Source organism: Gymnoscopelus braueri (assembly GCF_963280865.1).
Source record: "Gymnoscopelus braueri genome assembly, chromosome: 6".
Lineage (NCBI taxonomy): Eukaryota > Metazoa > Chordata > Actinopteri > Myctophiformes > Myctophidae > Gymnoscopelus > Gymnoscopelus braueri.
This window is the reverse complement of record NC_137607.1, coordinates 22,463,724-22,484,599: the sequence shown is the minus strand read 5'-3', so window position 1 is coordinate 22,484,599 and position 20,876 is coordinate 22,463,724. Positions and strand designations below refer to the sequence as shown.

At 39.0% G+C, this 20,876-nt stretch overlaps 2 protein-coding genes across 2 annotated transcripts in view; both read left to right on the top strand.

Annotated features, from left to right (window-relative positions):
* The first annotated feature begins 6,603 nt into the window (after window positions 1-6,603).
* On the top strand, window positions 6,604-10,410 carry ccl25b (chemokine (C-C motif) ligand 25b). The gene is made up of 5 exons (XM_080430243.1): window positions 6,604-6,669; window positions 7,139-7,228; window positions 8,757-8,874; window positions 9,362-9,476; window positions 9,659-10,410. The coding sequence occupies exons 2-4, from the start codon at window positions 7,165-7,167 to the stop codon at window positions 9,474-9,476; spliced, it is 297 nt and encodes a 98-aa protein (XP_080286369.1). The 5' UTR covers window positions 6,604-6,669; window positions 7,139-7,164; the 3' UTR covers window positions 9,659-10,410.
* A 2,488-nt stretch (window positions 10,411-12,898) lies between these two features.
* Window positions 12,899-20,876, top strand: part of LOC308086238 (thyroglobulin-like) — a 17,042-nt gene continuing 9,064 nt past the window's right edge. The window contains exons 1-4 of the mRNA XM_080429698.1: window positions 12,899-13,084; window positions 19,280-19,413; window positions 19,581-19,686; window positions 20,570-20,697. Of these exons, the coding sequence (XP_080285824.1) occupies window positions 13,021-13,084; window positions 19,280-19,413; window positions 19,581-19,686; window positions 20,570-20,697 (432 nt within the window). The 5' untranslated portion in view covers window positions 12,899-13,020. The remainder of the gene's footprint in view (window positions 13,085-19,279; window positions 19,414-19,580; window positions 19,687-20,569; window positions 20,698-20,876) is intronic.

Genomic DNA, 20,876 nt, shown 5'->3' with positions numbered 1-20,876 from the left:
TCCCTCTCTGCGCTGATACCCCTCCGTCCCCCCTCCGTCCCCCCTCCCTCCCACATACAAAATAAATAATTAAGAGAAAACAACTAATACAAATGAAAATGATTAGACACTGACAGCAACATTCAAACAATCAGAAAAAGACGTCAAGGGAATACAAACATCTGAATTGACCACAGCTCATTTTACCAGGCAACCATACAGTTTGAACCTCAGTCTTTCCACCAAGTCATGGTGTGACAAGTTTGTCTGTTTTTGTTCTACTAGGAAAATCGGAGTCGCATGTTTCTCAATCCAGCAGACATCCTGTCCTTGTACTGCCATTGTGTTTCCTCAATAACCTTGATACTTTCAACTGTGTTCATCAGCATCAGCAGTGTGTAGCTGTTACAAGATGCCATGGCATTTGGTCCCCACAAATACATGTTGAATTTGGCAGTTTAATCAGGATTAATAGTGAAATTGTGAACAAACGAATATACATAAATGTTCCATCACAATGCAATATCAAACAATGCTTATAGCATAAGGGCAACATGCTCCACCATAGGACTAATACGCCATGTTATAGAGTAGACTAAGTACATTTTATGTCTGCAAATCCAAAGCAAGACTATGAGAGGCAGTGTAGGACTTAAATAATGAGACACAATGCTGAGTCAGCATTGAAACACTTTCACACTCACTACTGAAATACTCTCACATACATACTCATATTTTGTGGTTTAAAATGTGCACTTTTGCTAGGTGGAAATCTGTATGTATCTTTGTCTTGAGCATTAAGTTTAATTGACAATGAATCACACAGATTACCTTTTTTGTGTGTGTAGGTATCCCTGCAAGCTTAAGGCTTAGTAAATGAGAGAGCAGGGAGAGACTCTCCCCAGGGGAAATGTAAAGCCAGATACTGAAATTGGGGTTGGGGTAATAAATGTTGGAATGGTGAGCACTACAAAACCGGTGGCAGCACTGAGTTGACTGCCTGAATCAGCTCACAGGCTTTGCTCTGTATGCAGTACCATGGCTGGACTGGGACAGAAATTCAGCCGTAGCATTTGTAAGTAGTGTAACGGAAATGCAATTTATATTCCCTTTAGGCTAGGATTTATCGATTATTGATTATGCATTTAGTCATATTCAGTTCAGTTATATTAATATATGACTATATGCTGATTAGGGGTGGGACGATATGGGTACCTCACGATACGATATATCACGATATTAGGCCCACGATAACAATATATATCACGATATTCGACGATGTTCGATATATTGCGATATCACGATATTCGATATATATTGCAAGAAATTTCATCAACGATATATCACGATATCTGAAAATATCGATATATTGCGATATCACGATATATTGCATGAAAATTCACCAACGATATATCACGATAGTCCTTGTATTCAATTCATAAACACATAAAATAGCACCAAACAGTTCAAAATCATCATTACACAAATACAGAGTAGGAAAAACAACGTATCACAAACTTTTTTTAATTTTTTCTTTAATATCGATATTTTTCGGCAGGATATCGATTATTTATCGCGGGAGAAAGTATCGCGATATATCGATATATCGTCCCACCCCTAAGATATGGCCTAGTCATTCCCCGGCCTTTGTTGACCCCACAGCAGCTGGGTGACCTTGCCAAGCAACACACTCTGCTGAAGAAGAGGAACAAGCGCGGCGGACGACAACGTAGACGTTGGAAGGCCAATCAACTCACTGCTGCTGTTGACACCATCTCTGCTCCTTGATGCTATCAGCCACAACACAGCCACAACTTCCTCTTTCGCAATGACTTTGAAATTATTTAATTTCCACAACAAGTAGTATACAAGTAGTATTGACGTGTCGTACATATGGTATTTAAATGGTTAACAGGGTTAACAGACTCCTCTCCAATGCATTTCCTGAATTTAGACACTAGAAAAGGTTTTTTCATCGTGTGGAATAATACATTGTATGATAAAACGTTGTTTGCAACGTGTGCTGGGTGTACAAAGCTAGATTTACTCCATATGGCGGTCGCGTTGCGACGTGTTCTGAGCTTATAGATATCTCCTTAGCGCAGCATCATATTTCACATCTAAAGCCCTAACAACCAAATGGTCCCTTAAGGCGGCTTTCCATATACATGGACTTACCTAGCCCCACCCCACACCGCCCACCACAGCGACGGTTTCCACTACAATGAAGTGGGTAGAGTGGTGTGTAAGTGGTACTAAACTGGTGCCTAAAAAGTACCCAGTCTTGGGTAGGTCTGAGCTGGGCTAAGCGGGGCTAAAGCTGTGATAAAGCTGATTGGTCGGCTCACAGCTGTGTCTGTCCACTCAGGTGTCTGTAAAATGTAAACACTACGGTAGCAGTGTTGCCATGTCCACTTATTATAAGCAACATTGGGCTTATTTTTCTGTAAAGTTGCTTGTAAATATTGGTAGTACTTTTACTCCACTACAATTATCTGAAAACGTATTAGTTACTAGTTACTAGTTACTTTTCAGATATAAATGATTACATTATAAAACATACATTAAGCCCTATTTTATACCTAGGCTATTTGAAAATAGCCGATCTACAAGCTCACAACGCATCGCATCATTGTAGATCTGCTATTTTCAAACATTTTAGTACTTACTTTTGGTACCTTAAGTACATTTTGATACCAATAGTTTTTGTACTTTTACTCAAGTAATTCCAGACTTTCACTTGTAGAGTGCTTCTACATTGCAGTATTGATACTTTTACTTAAGTAAAACATTTGAGTACTTTTTCCACCACTGCTTGTTTCTAAAATGTAGTTGATTATTTGGGGCTTGTTTCATATGTTGTTGAAACCAGTGGTTCTTAAAAAATTTCATATCAAGGACCCCCAAATTAATATGTATTTGTCAACATTATATATGTATATATTTTTTTTAAATAGCAGATGCACACACTCACAATGCGTCGCATCGCTACGCGTTGTGAGTTTGTAGATCTGCTATTTTCAAATAGCCGTAGATAGTCGCTTCTTTTGGGATTGTTTTCATAGACCTGATTGCTTATTTTTTTCTGCTAAACCTGGCAACAATGAATGTGCGACGATACACGCTAATAATGTTTTTTATATAAGTGATGGCAACGTGTTTAAACACCACACAGGTCTTCCCAACAATAGCGAAGATTAAAGTCAGGGTGAACATGGCCAAATAATAACTTAAGAGCCAAACTAGCTCTGAGGAAGCACGCTAGCATTTAGGCTAACCCTGTAGCCTGAGGCTAAGTTGGTGTGTTAAAGAAAGGGGCGTTGATTTCCTTCGGGAGGGGAGGGGAGGGTGGGGATTTTGCGAGTGGGGACTTTTGTGCAATGGAAACGCAAGACATTTTGAAGCGGTGCGGTGCGGTTCTGGACTGTACTGGACAGTGTCGTGCTTATGCTGTGATGGAAAAGCGGCTTTAGTCTTCAAAAAAACGAATAGTGACCAGACTTCTCAGGTGCCTAATCTTCCATTTATCCTTTCACATAGCTGATACCGCCCAAGGTTGTTACAAATGAACTTCCCTAGGAAATCAAGTAGATACAAAACATCCTGACCTAAACCCACAGAAATGGCTGGTTCCCTGGAAATGTCTAGTGAATTCATAATCTGTGACCTGCCCTCAGGCTCAATGGCCTCTCGTGGTGCACTCTTGAGAAATGACTCATACCATTTCCAGAGAGGCTATATTTGACCTCAAAGTAACAATAGATAGAATGTGTATTTTTGTCGTTGAGTATGAGAGACAAATCAGTGAGCTGATCATTCGCCACTTTGTGGGCTGGTCAACCGAGGACAAAAAAACGAACAAAACAACAATTCTCCCGGCCTACAGAATTGGACTGGGAAGTCTCCCGGTACAACTATAGAACGGTACAAGTATATAGGCAGTGCATACTTTAATATACATATGAATCCTTGGGCAAATGAAATATCACGTATGTGAAGGAAGCAGTACAATTTCCATTGTGGCTAGGGAAGAATGTACAGCATGTCTCCCTTGTGTGTTTTGTTCATACAGATTTGCTGACTAACAGATGTACCAAATAATATAGTGAAGACAAGTTATTTATTTAAATTCTGGATGAAAAATGTTAGTGGTTTTCTCATCTGGAGAGCCTATTTTCATGGCAGACCCCCTGAACAGTGGTTTTGTGCTTGCGTGAACAATGGATGTTATTTGGTATTTGCAGTGGGAGTGTTTTGGAGCCACACCAAAATCTTTTTTAGTGTCAGGTCAGCCCTGCTGGGTTTTGACCCAGTCTTGGTTATAAAGTTCTCAGCAGGTTAGGGCCTGCCTACAATCAAGCTTTTCTACTACAATTTGAAATGCTGTCTCCTGTCTAAGTGCTTTGTGTGGCTTCCTTTGAACATTCAGTTTGGGACTTGAGTAAGGTTCTGATGATGAGTTGCTTGATTTATTTAATTTAAACTGGCTGGGTGATGCTTCAAAGCATCTCATGGGGGTTATAGGTTGATCTGGGTGCCAGTGACCACTGCTAAATGTTAAAGATTGTGACCCCTCTTATTGTTGAGCAAATTATACATTTTTCCTATTTCATAAAGCTGTAAAGCTCCCCTCATTTCTTAGTCTAGGCAGAATCTCAGAAAATTAGCCTTTTTCAAGGTGCTCAAATCTAACTATAATTTGACTAACCTCTGTGGCCATGGTGTCTCGGTCAGGGCGTACCGTCATAGAGGCCAATGGGGCCATGGCCCGGTCTGGAAAACTCTGCTCCGCAGCCTCCGCCCACCCCACCGTTCCCATTGTCAAGCGGCCCCAGCCAGACATGCTAATTGCCTCTAATAAACAAGTCGTGATCCCTGTGGCTGTGCTAAACATGTTCTGCAGGTTTTGGCTCTGCCGTCTGCCCTTATTGAAATGAAGGGTCGCTATGCTGTGTCCCTCGACTCCCTCGTCCTGTGTGCACTAACAGTCACTGCATGCACTGAATACCAGTGGTGGAAAAAGTACTAAAATGTTTTACTTAAACAAAAGTATCAATTCTGCGATGTAAAAATACTTTGTTACAAGTAAAAGTAAGGTATTCAAAATGTACTTGAGTAAAAGTAGAAAAGTATTGGTATCAAAATGTATTTAAAGTACCAAAAGTAAAAGTAGGCTACTCATTATGCAGAAGGTCCCATTTCACAAGTTTTCAAATGTGAAAAAAAAGTTTTCTAACCCTTGATACTTTTACTTAAGTAAAACATTTGAGGATGGAACACACTGAGGGATGGGTAGAGTGTTGTTAATGTTGTTTTATGGTCATTTAATGAATTAATTAAGCAAAAAAATCTATCAAATCTCAGCTTTTTATTAGCCATTATGTGTCAAACAATGGGAGATAACGTTGCCAGGTTTTGCGGGTTTCGCGCGAGAAACAAGCAGCAAGGTCTGTACTTTCGCCTGCGCCCTTCACCGGGGCTTGGGTGCTCATATCCCCCTACGGGTATGGTCTAGTTGTGTTAATTTATGGCATGCATGTTTTTTAGGGGTATTAGGGGTGCTGAATCCAAATCTGGCCATAATTAAAATAACAAAAGAACAGAAAAAAAAATAAGCTGAAGTGGTGAAACAGCAAACACAGGGAAGAAAATATTAGGTCTCCAGCCTGGCATCTCTCCCACCCTACTCCCCCCACTCTCCTCTGAACCCGATCGATAATTGATCACAGGTGTTGCTACATAGCGTGATCTGGCAAGAGGAGGGAGGGAGAGTCAGAGCAAAAAACTGACACCCACCATGGCTGTGCTCAAGGACACTCAGAATTCACTCAGACACCGATAACACTTAAACAGGTCAACTGGACCTGAGTGGGCTCTTTAATTCCGCTTTCTTTCGTTTACACCAATCTTCGCCAAAAAAATACACGAAAACCATTCTGCCCTTAGATGGATCACTGGTGATATACAGATACCCACCATGGTGCACTTTATGAGAAGGCAGGCTTATCCTCTCTGACTGAGACCTGTTTATTTTAAGCCCATTGATGGAATGCTCTCTCCCCATGTATCTTCAATGTTATCACAGAACTCTAGTCCTTATCTGACCCGCTCAGGTGACTTTTTAATCCTTAAGGTCCCTCATTCTTAGACAGAGCCTCTGACAGTGCCCCAACCTCCTGTTACAAGCTTAAAAATTCTCTAAAAAAATCTGTTCCCAGTTAGTTCAGTTCAGAGCAATGGTTTCAATTTCACTCGAGATTGAGTCTGTAGGAATTAACGTATGAAATTATATTGGGCTGTTTTTTTAGGTACTGCTTTAAGGTACTTGTGTGGAGGGGGGGGGGGGTATTGGATGATTGCCCCTACAGGAATCGAGAGGACTTATTTGTCACTGCTGCTCGTAAAGTGCTATCGTGGCAAGATCCACAGTTTACAGTATGTGCAGTTTGTCAATCGTCATATCTCTCGCTTGAAGTGTGCCAAGATAAACAGTCACTCTTGTACGGTTCACTGATCGAATTACACCTCTTCCCATGTATTGCGAAATGTGTGTCTGAGAGGAGGAGTGGTGAGAGAACCGTGGATGATGGGGGCCAGGCTTCACAGACACATACTATAAGAAAAGAATACAGAGCCACAAAAAAGACTACTGAAAGCTGCACTGCAGGAACATCTTGTGAAATACAGAATGTGAGTACATGTGATTACAAAGCTCTGCATATTTATTTAGCAATGTCATTAGTGTTTCTGTTTTGTTTACTTAACCTTGATTTTGCAAGAAATGTGTTTACTTTTCTGACGTTTTGATGGAAACATTCTACTGCATGCTTACCCAAGGGAGGGATTTGTGTTTTGTTTTTCCAACTCTTTTTTACCAGAAATGCAATTGGTATCAAACAGTCCTTGAACCCCTTGTAAAGATAACTTTATGTTAATAAGTTGAAACAGCTGCACACTTGAAAACAAGAGTGTTTGACATGGGTCAACGCCATGGCACTTTCCTCTACAAAAGTGCAAAGGGAGGGGACTTCTGGAAAATACAGGACCGGAAACACGCTGTATTAAAAAGAGAGAGTAGTGGAGAAAGCACTCACAATATTCTACTTTGTTCTGTTCTGTTCTGTGCATTAATCAGCTGGTTTTTTTTTAAATTCTGCAGTTGATCAGAAAGCAGCACCAACAGCCATGAAGTCCCAACTTCTGTTCTTAGTAATTATCCTGGCCTGCATGTACCTGAGCCTGGCACAAGGTACGTACATTATAGACCACATTATACCTGGAGCTAGTTCACATCAGTCATGCATTAGTAATAATATGTACTTTAAAGTTACTTTGTACTGATTTGAGGAAGACCTGTATTGTTCTCTATATTATTGTTTATCCATATAATGGATACAATTGTATTATTGTTAACGTAATAGGTACCCAGTATTCTTAAAAAGAAAAATCGCCGGGTGCTATCGCCGTGAGAGCAAGTTTAGCTTTTTTTTTTCTTTTTTTTTTTGGAAGAAAAGCTTTCATTTGATAAAATCATATTGTGTGTAAAACCAATATGCAGTATACATTTGCTGAAACAGTGACAAGTAGGATTTTGTCAGCAGTATGCATACCTTTTATGTTGCAACTCTGCTAAACTAATTTGGCTGTTCAAAAACATTTACCACAGGACTCCAAACTGATGCGATATGTGTCTAGACTTGCAGTTCATGAAAACAATTGGTGTAGGTGTAAACCATCATTATTACTTTTTCATGTTTTGCATATGAAAAAGCTACCCACCATGTGCATAACTTAATAATTTAATTACTCACAAGCAATAATTGGATATAACACATTACAATTTTCAACGTAGGCATTTAGATAATCGTATCCAGAACAACTTACACGTGTAAGATCAGAGTAAATAGCATGAACCTTAGTCAACAAACGTCATGATGGTATCAAACCTAACACTAAACATCAAACCTAGTCTAAATCAATATGCTATCTAAATAACATTCTTGGCGTTTGAGGTAAATCTTTTTCTTTTTTTTTTAAACGTTTGTTTATTGGTTTTTTTACAGAGGCATTTCTAGCATACATATAAAAAAAAACATGTCATTGCAATGCCCCATGTATAGCCCAAAGAAGAGAGTTACATAGTCTTATTATTTTGTTTTTTCCCCCCAAATGAAAACACAAAGGACAAATCTCGACTTACAAGAAATAAAATAAAAGTTAAAAAATTAAGTGAACAAGTAACAAATATAAAAAGTTCACAAGAAGCAATAAAAGGCAAGAGGAGTGCAAGGGGGTACGGTGAAGTTTGAAGAAGTGCGTTTAAAGAAAATGGGGAGTCCTGAGAGGGGGAAGGGGGAGGTCACGCATTTCAGAAATATTATAGAGTTAGTACCCTGACCTGTATCCTCTATGCTTAAAACTTTATTGCTGTCAATATTTCTTCCAACCTCTTGTGGTTATGCCAAATGAAATAACACTGTCTAGAGTCTAGACTGTGGTGCATCCAAACTACCTTCACTGCTCGGTTGAGCAACTTATAACATAAACAACTGCCCCTCTCACTTATTGCTTAATGATACTGATAAGGTAACAATCTGGTCAAATACCTGTTCTTAACTAGTGATGTAATATACCTAATTGGTGCTTGAGGGTACAGAGGGAACATGATTCAGATTCATGATTCATCATGGTTTTCTGATATGTGGATGTTCATGAACAACAAACACTGTTATACATATAAACAAACTGATTCCGATATTTATTATGTCTCTCTCCAGGCTCCTATAACAATTGCTGCCTGGGCCATGTTAAGGCGATGAAAAAGAATGTGAGGAAAAACGTGGTGGACTTCAGGATGCAGGAAACCGATGGCGCGTGCAACATCAGAGCTGTTGTGTGAGTTTAAAACATCAGTTCACTCACCTTTCAAATGTGTTGGCTCACCTTCGGCACCTCTGGGAGAATTTCCTCTCATGCAAACAACACATACATTGTTCTATTTGTCCTCGTGCTACTGTAATTTGGCGCTGACACATGGAAATAGATATTGTTTACTAAAGTGTAAAACATTTGGAACTTTCGGCCCCTCTGGGAGATTTTCCTCTCTTCCAAACAACACATACATTGTGCAATTTGGCCTCGTGCTACTGTGATTTGGCACTGACACATGGAAATAGGTCTTGTTTACTAAAGTGTAAAACATTTGGAATAACTCCCTGAGGGATTTATACAAAAAACTTGATCACATGTCATTCTTGTGATGTGATAAAAAAAAACTTCAAAAAGCAGGTCTGAGATAGGAACGTTTGTAATCTAATATATGGCAGTGTCTAATAAACTTGATAATGTGTGCCTTTGTTAATGATGTTATGAATATCTTTAGGTTTGAGATGAAGAAGAAGGATCACAAGGGAGCTCCACGCACAATCTGTGCCAACCCCGACCTCCACTGGGTGCAGACTGTGATGCGGACTGTGAGGCCGGACAATCAGATTTAGGTACGCTAGTTACACACACAAGCAGCTGTGCCATGGGACAAAATGGATGATGAATTAGTTTTAGGACTTTCTGCTCATAGGCATGCTAGTTGCGTAATCATGCACATAGCATAGCACATATTCTCAAATGCACATAATTCTCCAATGTTTCAACGCTAACTTTATTGTTTTCTTTTTTACAGACCCCCAAGACAAATGTGCCAGAGGAGAGTATCAGGTTCTTGTCCACTTCGGTGTGGTCGTATATCACCCTTTCCCCACACGGACAAGCTCTTGCATCTGGGGAATTGGTATTTCCTGTTGCTGAAGAAGAACGTAAATCATGTCAATAGGTCACTGCAACACTATCATGTAGGAAAATAGGCTGATTGGTTCAGTGTAGATGGAATGTAAATATTTGTATAGAAATAACACAAACTAGGTTTATTGTTGTTTATTTGGATCCCCATTAGCTGCTACCTTAGCAACAGCTACTCTTCCTCGGGTCCATTAGGTCCTAACAAAAATAGGCCAAAAAAAGGCACATAAAAAGGCGTGTTTTCTTCAGTTCCCAGGCACTCGTGTAAAGTTAATTTACACTCCGTTGAATGTGACTGTGTCGCTTGTCAAATATAAGTGATTTTCAAGTGTACATTAGGATGTTCTTTGGAGGTCTATATGTTACGAGCAATATAAAGATATACATTTTTATGCTACTGTTGAATTTGTTGAATTTACTGAATCTGCTATAGGAATGAGCCTCTACTTGGCAGCTTTTCATTGTATTGCTTTGTGTGTATGTGTGTGTGAATGGTATGTTAGAAGAAGAGTCCTGACTGGATGGAGATCAGAGGGCTGAGAGTTTTTTTATACAACAGATCCATATATTTTTGTATGAGCATTGCTATGTGTAGTTAACCTTCATTTATCCAATAAAGGACAAGTGTGAACAAAATACTCTTTTGTTGAATTCTTTGTCGAACAAGCACAGACATTAAAAGACGCTACTGGGGTGTTGCACAATATGCCTTCTGTTTGGTTTGAGCTTGAACAGTTAATAAGATAAAGAAAACAAAGTGCCGCAATTGGATTACGCAACAGTCAAGTTTACGTTCTTCCACAATGAGATGATCCTTTCTCAAATTCATAAATACAACCAGATTTGCACAGTTCACTGCACAATTAACAGAAATACATCCAGCTTCCCCATGATCTGTAGAAAAAGGATTGTCGAAGCAGTTTTTATGTCCAGCTCTGGATTATGGTGATGTCATTTATAGAAATGCTGCCCTAGTCACAGTTTATCACTTAGGCTTAGCACTTTATTACTACCAGATTTAACAGATTTATTACTGGTGAAAGGCACGCTACGGTACTTATCATTGTATCCTCTCTGACAAAGTCGGTCAGGCTTCTCTCTCAGAAAGGAGAAATAGGCACTCGCATCAGTTTATTTTTATTTATTTATTTTCTTCATGTGATATATTTAGTAAATACTTTACAAACCAAAGAACATTTTTGAATATGGTGCACCAAAATGTAATTTGAATCATCAGAATTAATGATAGAATGATAGAATTATTATTATTGTTTATTCATTTTTCAGTTAAACTCTTCACTAACTATACTAACATATTGCATAATATAAGGGTTCAACATTATTTCTTAATCAGTTTGAAACTGACGTGAAGCTGTCATGATGAAAAATGCGTCTATATACTATACCTCACCAACTAGCAACAACTGCTAAACTGGGTCATTCACACATCCCAGAATTCAGGGGCATAGATTCCCTTTTATATTTCCGGTGGTTATTTTCATATCAAAGCTGTCCCTGATTAACCTTTTATTAATATTTATTAAAATGTAGAATTTATCTTCATTTGTACTCTACTTGGTGGCATATGCATTAGGAGATGCAGCCATAAAAACAACGAGGAAAACCTCTTTTATTGCTGCAACAGGTTGTAAATACCACTCCGACAGACAGACCAAACTCAACGAGGCTTCAGCATACCCCATCAGTCATGGGTAAATTACACATAGGCAACTTTTGAAAGACCTGAATAACATACTGTAATATGTGAATGTGTTACATTTATCACATCCCCATGATTCCATATCACGTCATATCACATCTGCAGTCGCAATAAAAAAAATCCGGGCTGTGTCAGTCGTGGGGACAATGAAGCCATGGGGGGGAATAGAAGTTTGCACGAAAGACAGTCATTTTTCGCAATTGTGGCGCTCCCCATGGGCAGAAGTGAAAGCACTTTCGGAGGTTCACTCTCAACATGCAATTGAAACTTGGGTTACGCTCGGGTGGCGCAGTGGTAAAGTCCCTGCCCACCACCATGGAGGTTGTGGGTTCGAATTCACCGTGGTGCATCCGGCTTTGTCGGGCGTCTATGCGAACACATGTTGACGTGTTTCGGGGGAGGGGAGCCGGGCGGGGAGGGTGATATTGGTCATTGTACGCATTCCTACGGGCTGGGGCGGCACCGGTCAGCGGGGAGTGTTGGGCAGGAGGAGTCGGACGAAGGCTTACGTCCCATGCCCACGTTCACCACTGAAATGGGAAAACGTTCATTTAGATTTGGAGGAGCAGTAAACTGGAACTCGCTACCCTTGACTATAAACAGCATCCACCTCCTTTTGAAGATAAGGGTCAAAGCATGGCTTTTAGAAAATGTTGCAGAATTGTATGGTCCCTTATATTAGTAATGCGATTCTATGTATTCATGCCAGCTCTTGAGTGTATTATTTATTGCTGTACTGTCTGTCTGTATGTATTTTGTTGCAATGTTGTTTGTCTCAGACCAAGGAACAAAATGCAAATAAGTCGTTTAATAAGTCATGTGTTTTTCCTGTATGACATCTGATAAAATCAAAACAAATCAGTCCTCCCGGGGGGTCCCGTGTCCTCCCCACACACACGCACACGCGCACACGCACGCACGCGCGCGCGCACGCACGCACGCACACACACACACACACACACACACACACACACACACACACACACACACACACACACACACACACACACACACACACACACACACACACACACACACACAATCTAAAGGGCAACACCGGACAATGTCCCGACCTGATTTCTTGGACATTTTCCAGAATGTGAAAGAGGCTGTATGAACATTGTTTTACTATAAGTCATTTGTTTATCGGCTGTGTTTTCTTAACCTTGATTTTTCAAGCATTTTGTTTAGTTTTCAGATTTTCTGATAAAAACAGTATCAGGGATTTCTGTTCGATTTCATTTAATTTACCAAAAGTTCAGTTGCCTCAAACAATCTTTGAACCCCAACTGTTAATGAGTTGAAACAGCTGCTCACTGTGGGAAGCAAGTATTTGTTTTGTGTGTACACTACAGTACTTTACTCTATAAAAGTGGAGAGGGAGCAGGCTTCTTTTAGGAAAATACAGGATCAGGAGCAGTATTAAAAAGAGAGAGGAGAAAGCTCAATATCCTACTTTGTTCTGTTCTGCGCTTTGATCAGCGATTTGTTTTTCTGTAGGTGATCAGAAAGCAGAACCAACAGCCATGAAGTTCCGACTTGTGTTCTTCTTACCGCTGCTCGCCTGCATGTACCTGAGCCTGGCAGAAGGTAGGTACTGTAGGCTTTTAACAGACCAGAGATTACACCTGGAGCAAGTTAGAAATAACTCTTGTATATGCTCCAGAGACATAGGATCTGAATGATTAAATGATTTCCTGTCCAGGTGGACCACTGCTTAAGACCCACTGTGAGACAGTACTCCAAACAGAACAGAAGGTCATCCTATAGCTGGAGTCTTCATACCTCATTTTGCGGTGATAATGGATAGTACACAAATAAATTATAATCTTGGGATGATTTATAGTGAATTTACAGTAGCCTTTGTACTTATAAGTAAGCTGATGGCGGTCAGAGTAAGTAGTCGTAAGGATTAAGGCATTGGTTAGGGTGTATAGACTAGATAACCTTCATGCGTCATTGTTAAGGCTTCCTGTTTGATACTGTACAAGCAGCCACAGGCAGCTTCTTTGACATGAAATGTCAATGGAGGAAAGGGATTATGAGTGAATAACTGAAGGTGCCTGAGAAAACCACGCAGCATGCAACGCCTCTGAGAGAGTATAGGAGAAGCTGCAGAGTTAAGCCTGATTTATACTTAGTTGCGCACTGGTGTTGCCTGCCGTAAATAGCAGATATACAAGATCTGCTATTTACTGAGCACGACACCTGCAAGCAACTAAGTACAAATCAGGCTTTAGAGAACAGCCAACCAGCCGTGAGGGATTCACAGTCGTCCATACGTGAAATGACTGGAGGTTGGGACAAAAGGCTTGGCAGAGTCCCTGCTTTGGAAGGGTCGGAGTGGGCGGCTGCTGCTGAGTGCAAAGCCTACACCTAAACGATGCTGACGCAGCTGCAAAGTCGGCCTTGCACAAGCACCTTGTTTACTTTGGATAACAGTCACTTTGTAGTGAACTCAGGGGCGCTGAAACGTGGGGGGGGGGGGGGCAGTAGAGCACTTTGCTAGAAAGTGCTAGAAAGAAAATATAGGGTTGAATTTGGACTGAAGCCTCAACATTGCATACGTAGTAATTTTTTTAGGCTCAAATTTCAGGCAGGCCTTTATTGAGAATACAGTAGGAACTAGAAAAAGTGCTCCTCGGAGCACAGGTCTCCGCCAGGTCAGGTACGTTAGTGTGGCCTCCTGGTGGCGCTATAATAGACCAATGTGAAAAGGGTGCCATTTATTCTTAGGTCTTTCACGGCAATCAGACACTGCATTCATGATTTGAGGCATTTTGTTCCAAAAATGTGTTTTGCTACATTAGACCTGCTGGTGCGCTATAACAGGCCAATGTGAAAAGGGTGGCATTTCTTCCTTGGTCTAGTGGGAATGTGCGTGTGGTAACACTTTAGAATAACTATTCGTTATAAGTAGTCAATAGATCATTCATAAACTGTTAGTTAATGAGTTATTAATGACTTGTTAATCATTTGTTAATAGTTAGTTAAGGATTAATAACAATGCCTTATAACTGCTTAATAGATCATTTATAAACCATTAGTTAATGAGTTATTAATGTCTTGTTAAATGTTTGTTAACAGCTAGTTAAGGAGTTGTAACTATCCCTTATAGATAATTTATGTATTACTCACAAACTATTAGTTAATGACTTGTTAATAACTTATTTACTACCTGTATGCTAATGATTTATAACTATGCCTTATATATGTTCAAAGGATTATGAACAAGCTATTAGTAAAACACTTACTAATGGCTAGTTAAGTACTTGTCAATAGTTAATATATGTTATTGGGTAGTTATTCTAAAGTTGCAACTACTCCTCATTTACTAACATGAGTTAAGTATCTGTTAATGGTTAATTTATGTTATTGGGTAGTTATTCTAAAGTTGCAACTACTCCTCATTTACTAACTATTAACAAATACTTAACTTACCTTTTACAAATCAATTGTTAATGATTTGATTCCCATCTACTAATACCAGAGACACGTTGTACAACAGCAAATGGGTGGTACAGAAATTTGATGTGATACTGTGGACATATTTCACATTTTGGTACCTCAACCTTGTTCAATATTTTACAAAATAAATACCACAGATGAAATAATGAACAATGTATTTTAATGAATAAAGAAAACAGTACAAAAATAACAAATGCATCCATCTAAAATAACAATAGCAAATAAAGAAATAGTCATATCAACAGTAATACAGTAATTAGAAATAACCAAAAGGAATACCTTCATAATCCCATCATAATCCGCCTCTACAGTCCAGATTACATATAGCTTTAACCAGTGGTAGGATATACAGCACACACATTAGCTTTAGCTTTATAGCAGGCCTTCTGCAGTAAGCAGTATGGCCACAGCAACACCATGTGCTAGAATTGTAGCTATGCTAATATTGTAGCTAACAGGCTAATAAGTGTTCCCAAATTATAAATCTTACTCTTTTTCATCAAACAAACAAAAACGAATTATTTACATTAACTATTAAACACAACAGTTCATACATTTTCATGGTTTTGCACTACATCACCTGAAATGCATAAAATAGAATACACAATGTATCAGATAATGGCCCCTTCTCTTTTGTCTTGTTCACAATAACTGAACAACATCCTGCTCCTTTCAAAATAAAAGGCATCAGCTTCAGAACTCCATTGAGACACACTGCCATCTACTGACACAAAGTGGTATTGATACTACACTACAGACTAGTGTAGTTGCATGAACTGCTGAACTTATAGGACAATAAAATAAAAATACATGGAACATACATGGAACATACATGGAACATACGTGGAACATACGTGGAACATTGCCAAAAATGGTAGATGAGAAATGACAGATCTACAAACTCACAGCAAGACGCATTGCAACGTGTTGTGAGCTTTTAGATCTGCTATTCCTGATCTGATAGCTCTGGCGAATGAAGAGAAACAGAAGAAAATAATTGCAACCTCACAAATTTAAAATTGAGGGTTATTGCTTCTAAAAGGGCCCAGTAAACACCTAGGGTTCAGTTACTGTATGAGTCAATTTCTGGTCATGGCCTGGAATGTTGAAAAGGGGCATTTTTCTTGAGTTTTTCTTCATTCAGTAGAAATAGCAGATTAGAAAGAGCAGATCTACAAGCTCAAGTGTGAGCTTGTAGATCTGCTATTTCTACTGAATGAAGAAAAACTGTTCAGTTCATGCAACTATACTAGTCTGTAGTGTAGTACCAATACCACTTGGTGTCAGTAGATGGTGTGTCTCAATGGAGTTCTGAAGCTGAACTGCCTTTTATTTTGAAAGGAGCAAGATGTTGTTCAGTTATTGTGAACAAGACACATGAGAAGGGGCCATTGTGCTGTATACATTGTGTATGCTATTTGATGCATTTCAGGTGATGTGTGCAAAACCATGAAAACTGTATGGACTGTTGTGTTTATTAGTTAATGTAAATAATTCGTTTTTGTTTGTTTGATGAAAAAGAGTAAGATTTATAATTTGGGAACACTTATTAGCCTGTTAGCTACAATATTAGCATAGCTACAATTTTAGCACATGGTGTTGCTGTGGCCTTACTGCTTATACTGCAGAAGGCCTGCTATAAAGCTAAAGCTAATGTGTGTGCTGTATATCCACTGGATAAAGCTATATGTAATCTGGACTGTAAAGGCGGATTATGATGGGATTATGAAAGTATTCCTTTTGGTTATTTCTAATTACTGTATTACTGTTGATATGACTATTTCTTTATTCTGCTATTGTTATTTTAGATGGATGCATTTGTTATTTTTGTACTGTTTTCTTTATTCATTAAAAATACATTGTTCATTATTTCATCTGTGGTATTTATTTTGTAAAATATTGAGCAAGGCTGCGGTACCACAATGTAAAATATGTCCACAGTATCACATCAAATTTCTGTACCACCCATTTGCTGTTGTACAACGTGTCTCTGGTATTAGTAGATGGGAATCAAATCATTAACAATTGATTTGTAAAAGGTAAGTTAAATATTTGTTAATAGTTAGTAAATGAGGAGTAGTGGCAACTTTAGAATAACTACCCAATAACATATATTAACCATTAACAAATACTTAACTCATGTTAGTAAATGAGGAGTAGTTGCAACTTTAGAATAACTACCCAATAACATAAATTAACCATTAACACATACTTAACTCATGTTAGTAAATGAGGAGTAGTTGCAACTTTAGAATAACTATCCAATAACATAAATTAACCATTAACAAATACTTAACTCATGTTAGTAAACGAGGAACAGTTGCAACTTTAGAATAACTACCCAATAACATATATAAACTATTAACAAATACTTAACTAGCCATTAGTAAGTGTTTTACTAATAGCTTGTTCATAATCCTTTGAACATATATAAGGCATAGTTATAATTCATTAGCATACAGGTAGTAAATATTTAACAAGTTATTAACAAGTCATTAACTAATAGTTTGTGAGTAATATATAAATGATCTATAAGGTAGTTATACCTCCTTAACTAACTGTTAACAAATATTTGACAAGACATTAGTGACTCATTAACTAATGGTTTATAAATGATCTATTAACTAGTTATAAGGCATTTATAAGACAGTTATAAATAATCAGCATACAGTTAATAAGTCAGTTAACTAATACTCTGTGAGTGATCTATTAGCTATCTATAAGGCATATTTATAAATCCTTAACATAATATTAAAAGATATTTAACAAGTCATTGATAACTCATTAACTAATAGTTTGTTACTAGTCTATTAACTATCTATAAGGCATGGTTACGACTCCTTAACTAGCTGTTAACAAACATTTAGCAAGACATTAATAACTCATTAACTAATGGTTTATAAATGATCTATTAAGCAGTTTTAAGGCATTGTTATTGATCCTTAACTAACTATTAACAAATGCTTAACAAGTCATTAATAACTCATTAACTAACAGTTTATGAATGATCTATTAACTACTTATAACGAATAGTTATTCTAAAGTGTTACCGTGCGTGTGAAAATTCACGGAAATCGCAAGCTGCGTGCATAGTTTGAGGCTTTTTGTTCAAAACGGACCAATCCTGCAAACTTTGGAAGCCAACCATAGGCAATGAGGATGGAATATGGGAAATCGGACATTTGTGTTGATCACATGACTATAGAGATACTGTGTACCGATTTGCATGACGTTTGGATAAAATCTGTAGGAGTAATGTAAAAAAAAAAGGGTTTTGCACAAATCGGCCTCCTGGTGGCGCTATAACAGGCCCATGTGAAAAAATTGGGGCAGAGGTTCTGAATTGGCATCCAGGGAGTGTGTGTGCACAGTTTCGGAGCGACCGGGCCAACGGTGCCAGAGATTAGCTGGTAACACACAGACAGGACACACGGACGGACGGACGGACGGACGGACGGACGGACGGACGGACGGACGGACGGACGGACAGGGGCGAAAACATACTCTCTCGCCATGCCTTTCGGCCTGGCGGAGACAATTAGACAGGAAACAAAGGTGACAGAGTAGGGGAGTGACATACAGCGAATGGTCCGCATGGGCCCGGGAATTGAACCAGAGACTTGCTGTCAAGCCTCATCAGAGGTATGCCCCCTTAACCACTTGGCTATTCCAGGGACTGCACACTTTGGATGGTCACACTGGCATGCGATTTCAAAGACAAGAGTTGTGGTTCTATAATGGTGGTCTGAATTTTGTCAATCTTTGTCTCAAACTTTCAGATAAATTCTAGGAAGAGGCATTTTATGTTTTAACCCATTAAGACCTGGAACGCATCTGTGTCACTTTTTGATTTGAGCTAAAAAAGCATTATTTTACACTTTGGCTATTAAAAAATAGCAGAAACAAGCTCATAGCGTGGCACCGCCGCGGTACGAGCTTGTATATCCGCTATTTTTGAAAAATCGTGAAAATGTGTGCAAATCTTTGAATATATTTGTTTTAAAGTGAACATTTTTTTACTCAAATCTTTGCTTCTGGGGGTCCCTGCACAACATATTTTAATACTCAGCAGAGAGTGAGACTGTGTGCTCCACTAGCGATGCTTCAAGTGCCGTCGTGTCTGTGCTGCCTGCGTGTCTTCCTTCCCTTGGAGGACATTTACATTTGTTATGCTGATAATACTCAATATGTCAATTGTGACCGTCGAAGTTTTACATTGATTATCGTGGGAGCGTGGAGGCATGTGACTACTGCTGTCTGCTGGTGTCAACTGGAAGGCAGAAGGATGTGTTTTATTTTGTATTCTTTCCTGTCCAGATGAACCAGTGAGTGCTAAGACCCACTGTGAGCGTCATAGAGACAGCATTCCGAGCAAGACTTCAGGAGGTCATGCTATACTTGGAGCCTTCATACCGCAATGTGACGCTGATGGAACATACACACATCAACAGGTAAAACATATGGACAAGACAGACAAGACAGAGAGAGAGAGAGAGAGAGAGAGAGAGAGAGAGAGAGAGAGAGAGAGAGAGAGAGAGAGAGAGACAAACAGACAAGACAGAGAGACAGACAGACAGATTATTATATTACTCTATTATTTGTATGTTGTGTATTGCAGTGCCACGGCTCCACTGGACATTGCTGGTGTGTGGACGGTCTTGGACGGGAGAGATTGGGAACCAGGACACCACCTGGTACACCACCCAAAGACTGTGACAACGCAGGTGAATAATGTTGTTTTTTGACCCCAACATCCCCTGACATTTAAAATCATCAGACTATTATTTACTAGCAGAAGATACACTGATGAGCAGGTTGGTGCCTTGCATGGTTGCCTCTGCTGTTGGTGTGTGAATGGACTGTAACATTGTAAAGATCCTTGGACGAAGGAGCTATATAAGTGCACCATTTACCGTTTAGTAACATCAGATTTAATTACATAACTATTAATATTTTCTATTCAGTCAGTGGCTTGTTACCAAGAACGATGTGAGTTAAAAAAAAAGAGGCAGATAATTCAAAGAACATGACTTTTGCTATAGTGCAGACACTACTTGATATACACAGCCAGTTAATGGAACTCTATAAACCACAGTGATTTCTTGAACAAGCTTTTTAACTGGAAATGTCAAGTCCATTTTTTATAGATGAACATATGGGTGTAATTTAGTCCACAATCATTATTACTTATTACTTTTCCATATTTGGTAAAGTAATATGAAAATGCTACAGTGCCTACAGCATATTTCAGAAATACTTGCACCAAATAATAATAATAACCATGTATAATACGCACCATTAACCTCTAAATGAGTTTTACTTATTTTCTGTCTAGATGAATCAGTGCGTCCTAAACCACAATTCTCCTTCAACAATGTATTTTATTGTTACTTTTCCATGTTTGGCAGTTGACAAATCTACCCACCCATGTGCTTAAATTAATAAAATTATGTTACTTAAAAGTAATAATTATATAGAACACATTTCAGAAATCCTTAACAGTTGGGGCTTAGGGTTAGAAACATATAGTACATTAGTAATAATCCTTGTATACGCTCCAGAAGCCAATGGGCTCTGATCAACGTGTTTTAATTCTTTCCTGTCCAGTTGAACGTCCTAAGACACACTGTGAGCGCCATAGAGACAGCATTCCGACCACCACTTCAGAAGGTCATCCTGTACTTGGAGCTTTCATACCCCATTGTGATGCTGAAGGAACGTACACACATCAACAGGTAAAAGTGTGGTTCCTTTTGCTAGATAGCGGAATAAATACAATTGTTGGTATCTTTGCCAGAGGATGGAGATTATGCTTTCGTCTGTGTGGCTGAAGGGACACGCCTTAAATTAAAAGGGAGTGAGCGATAGACAGAGGGAGAGAGAAGGAGAGAGAAAGAGAGAGAGAGAGAGAGAG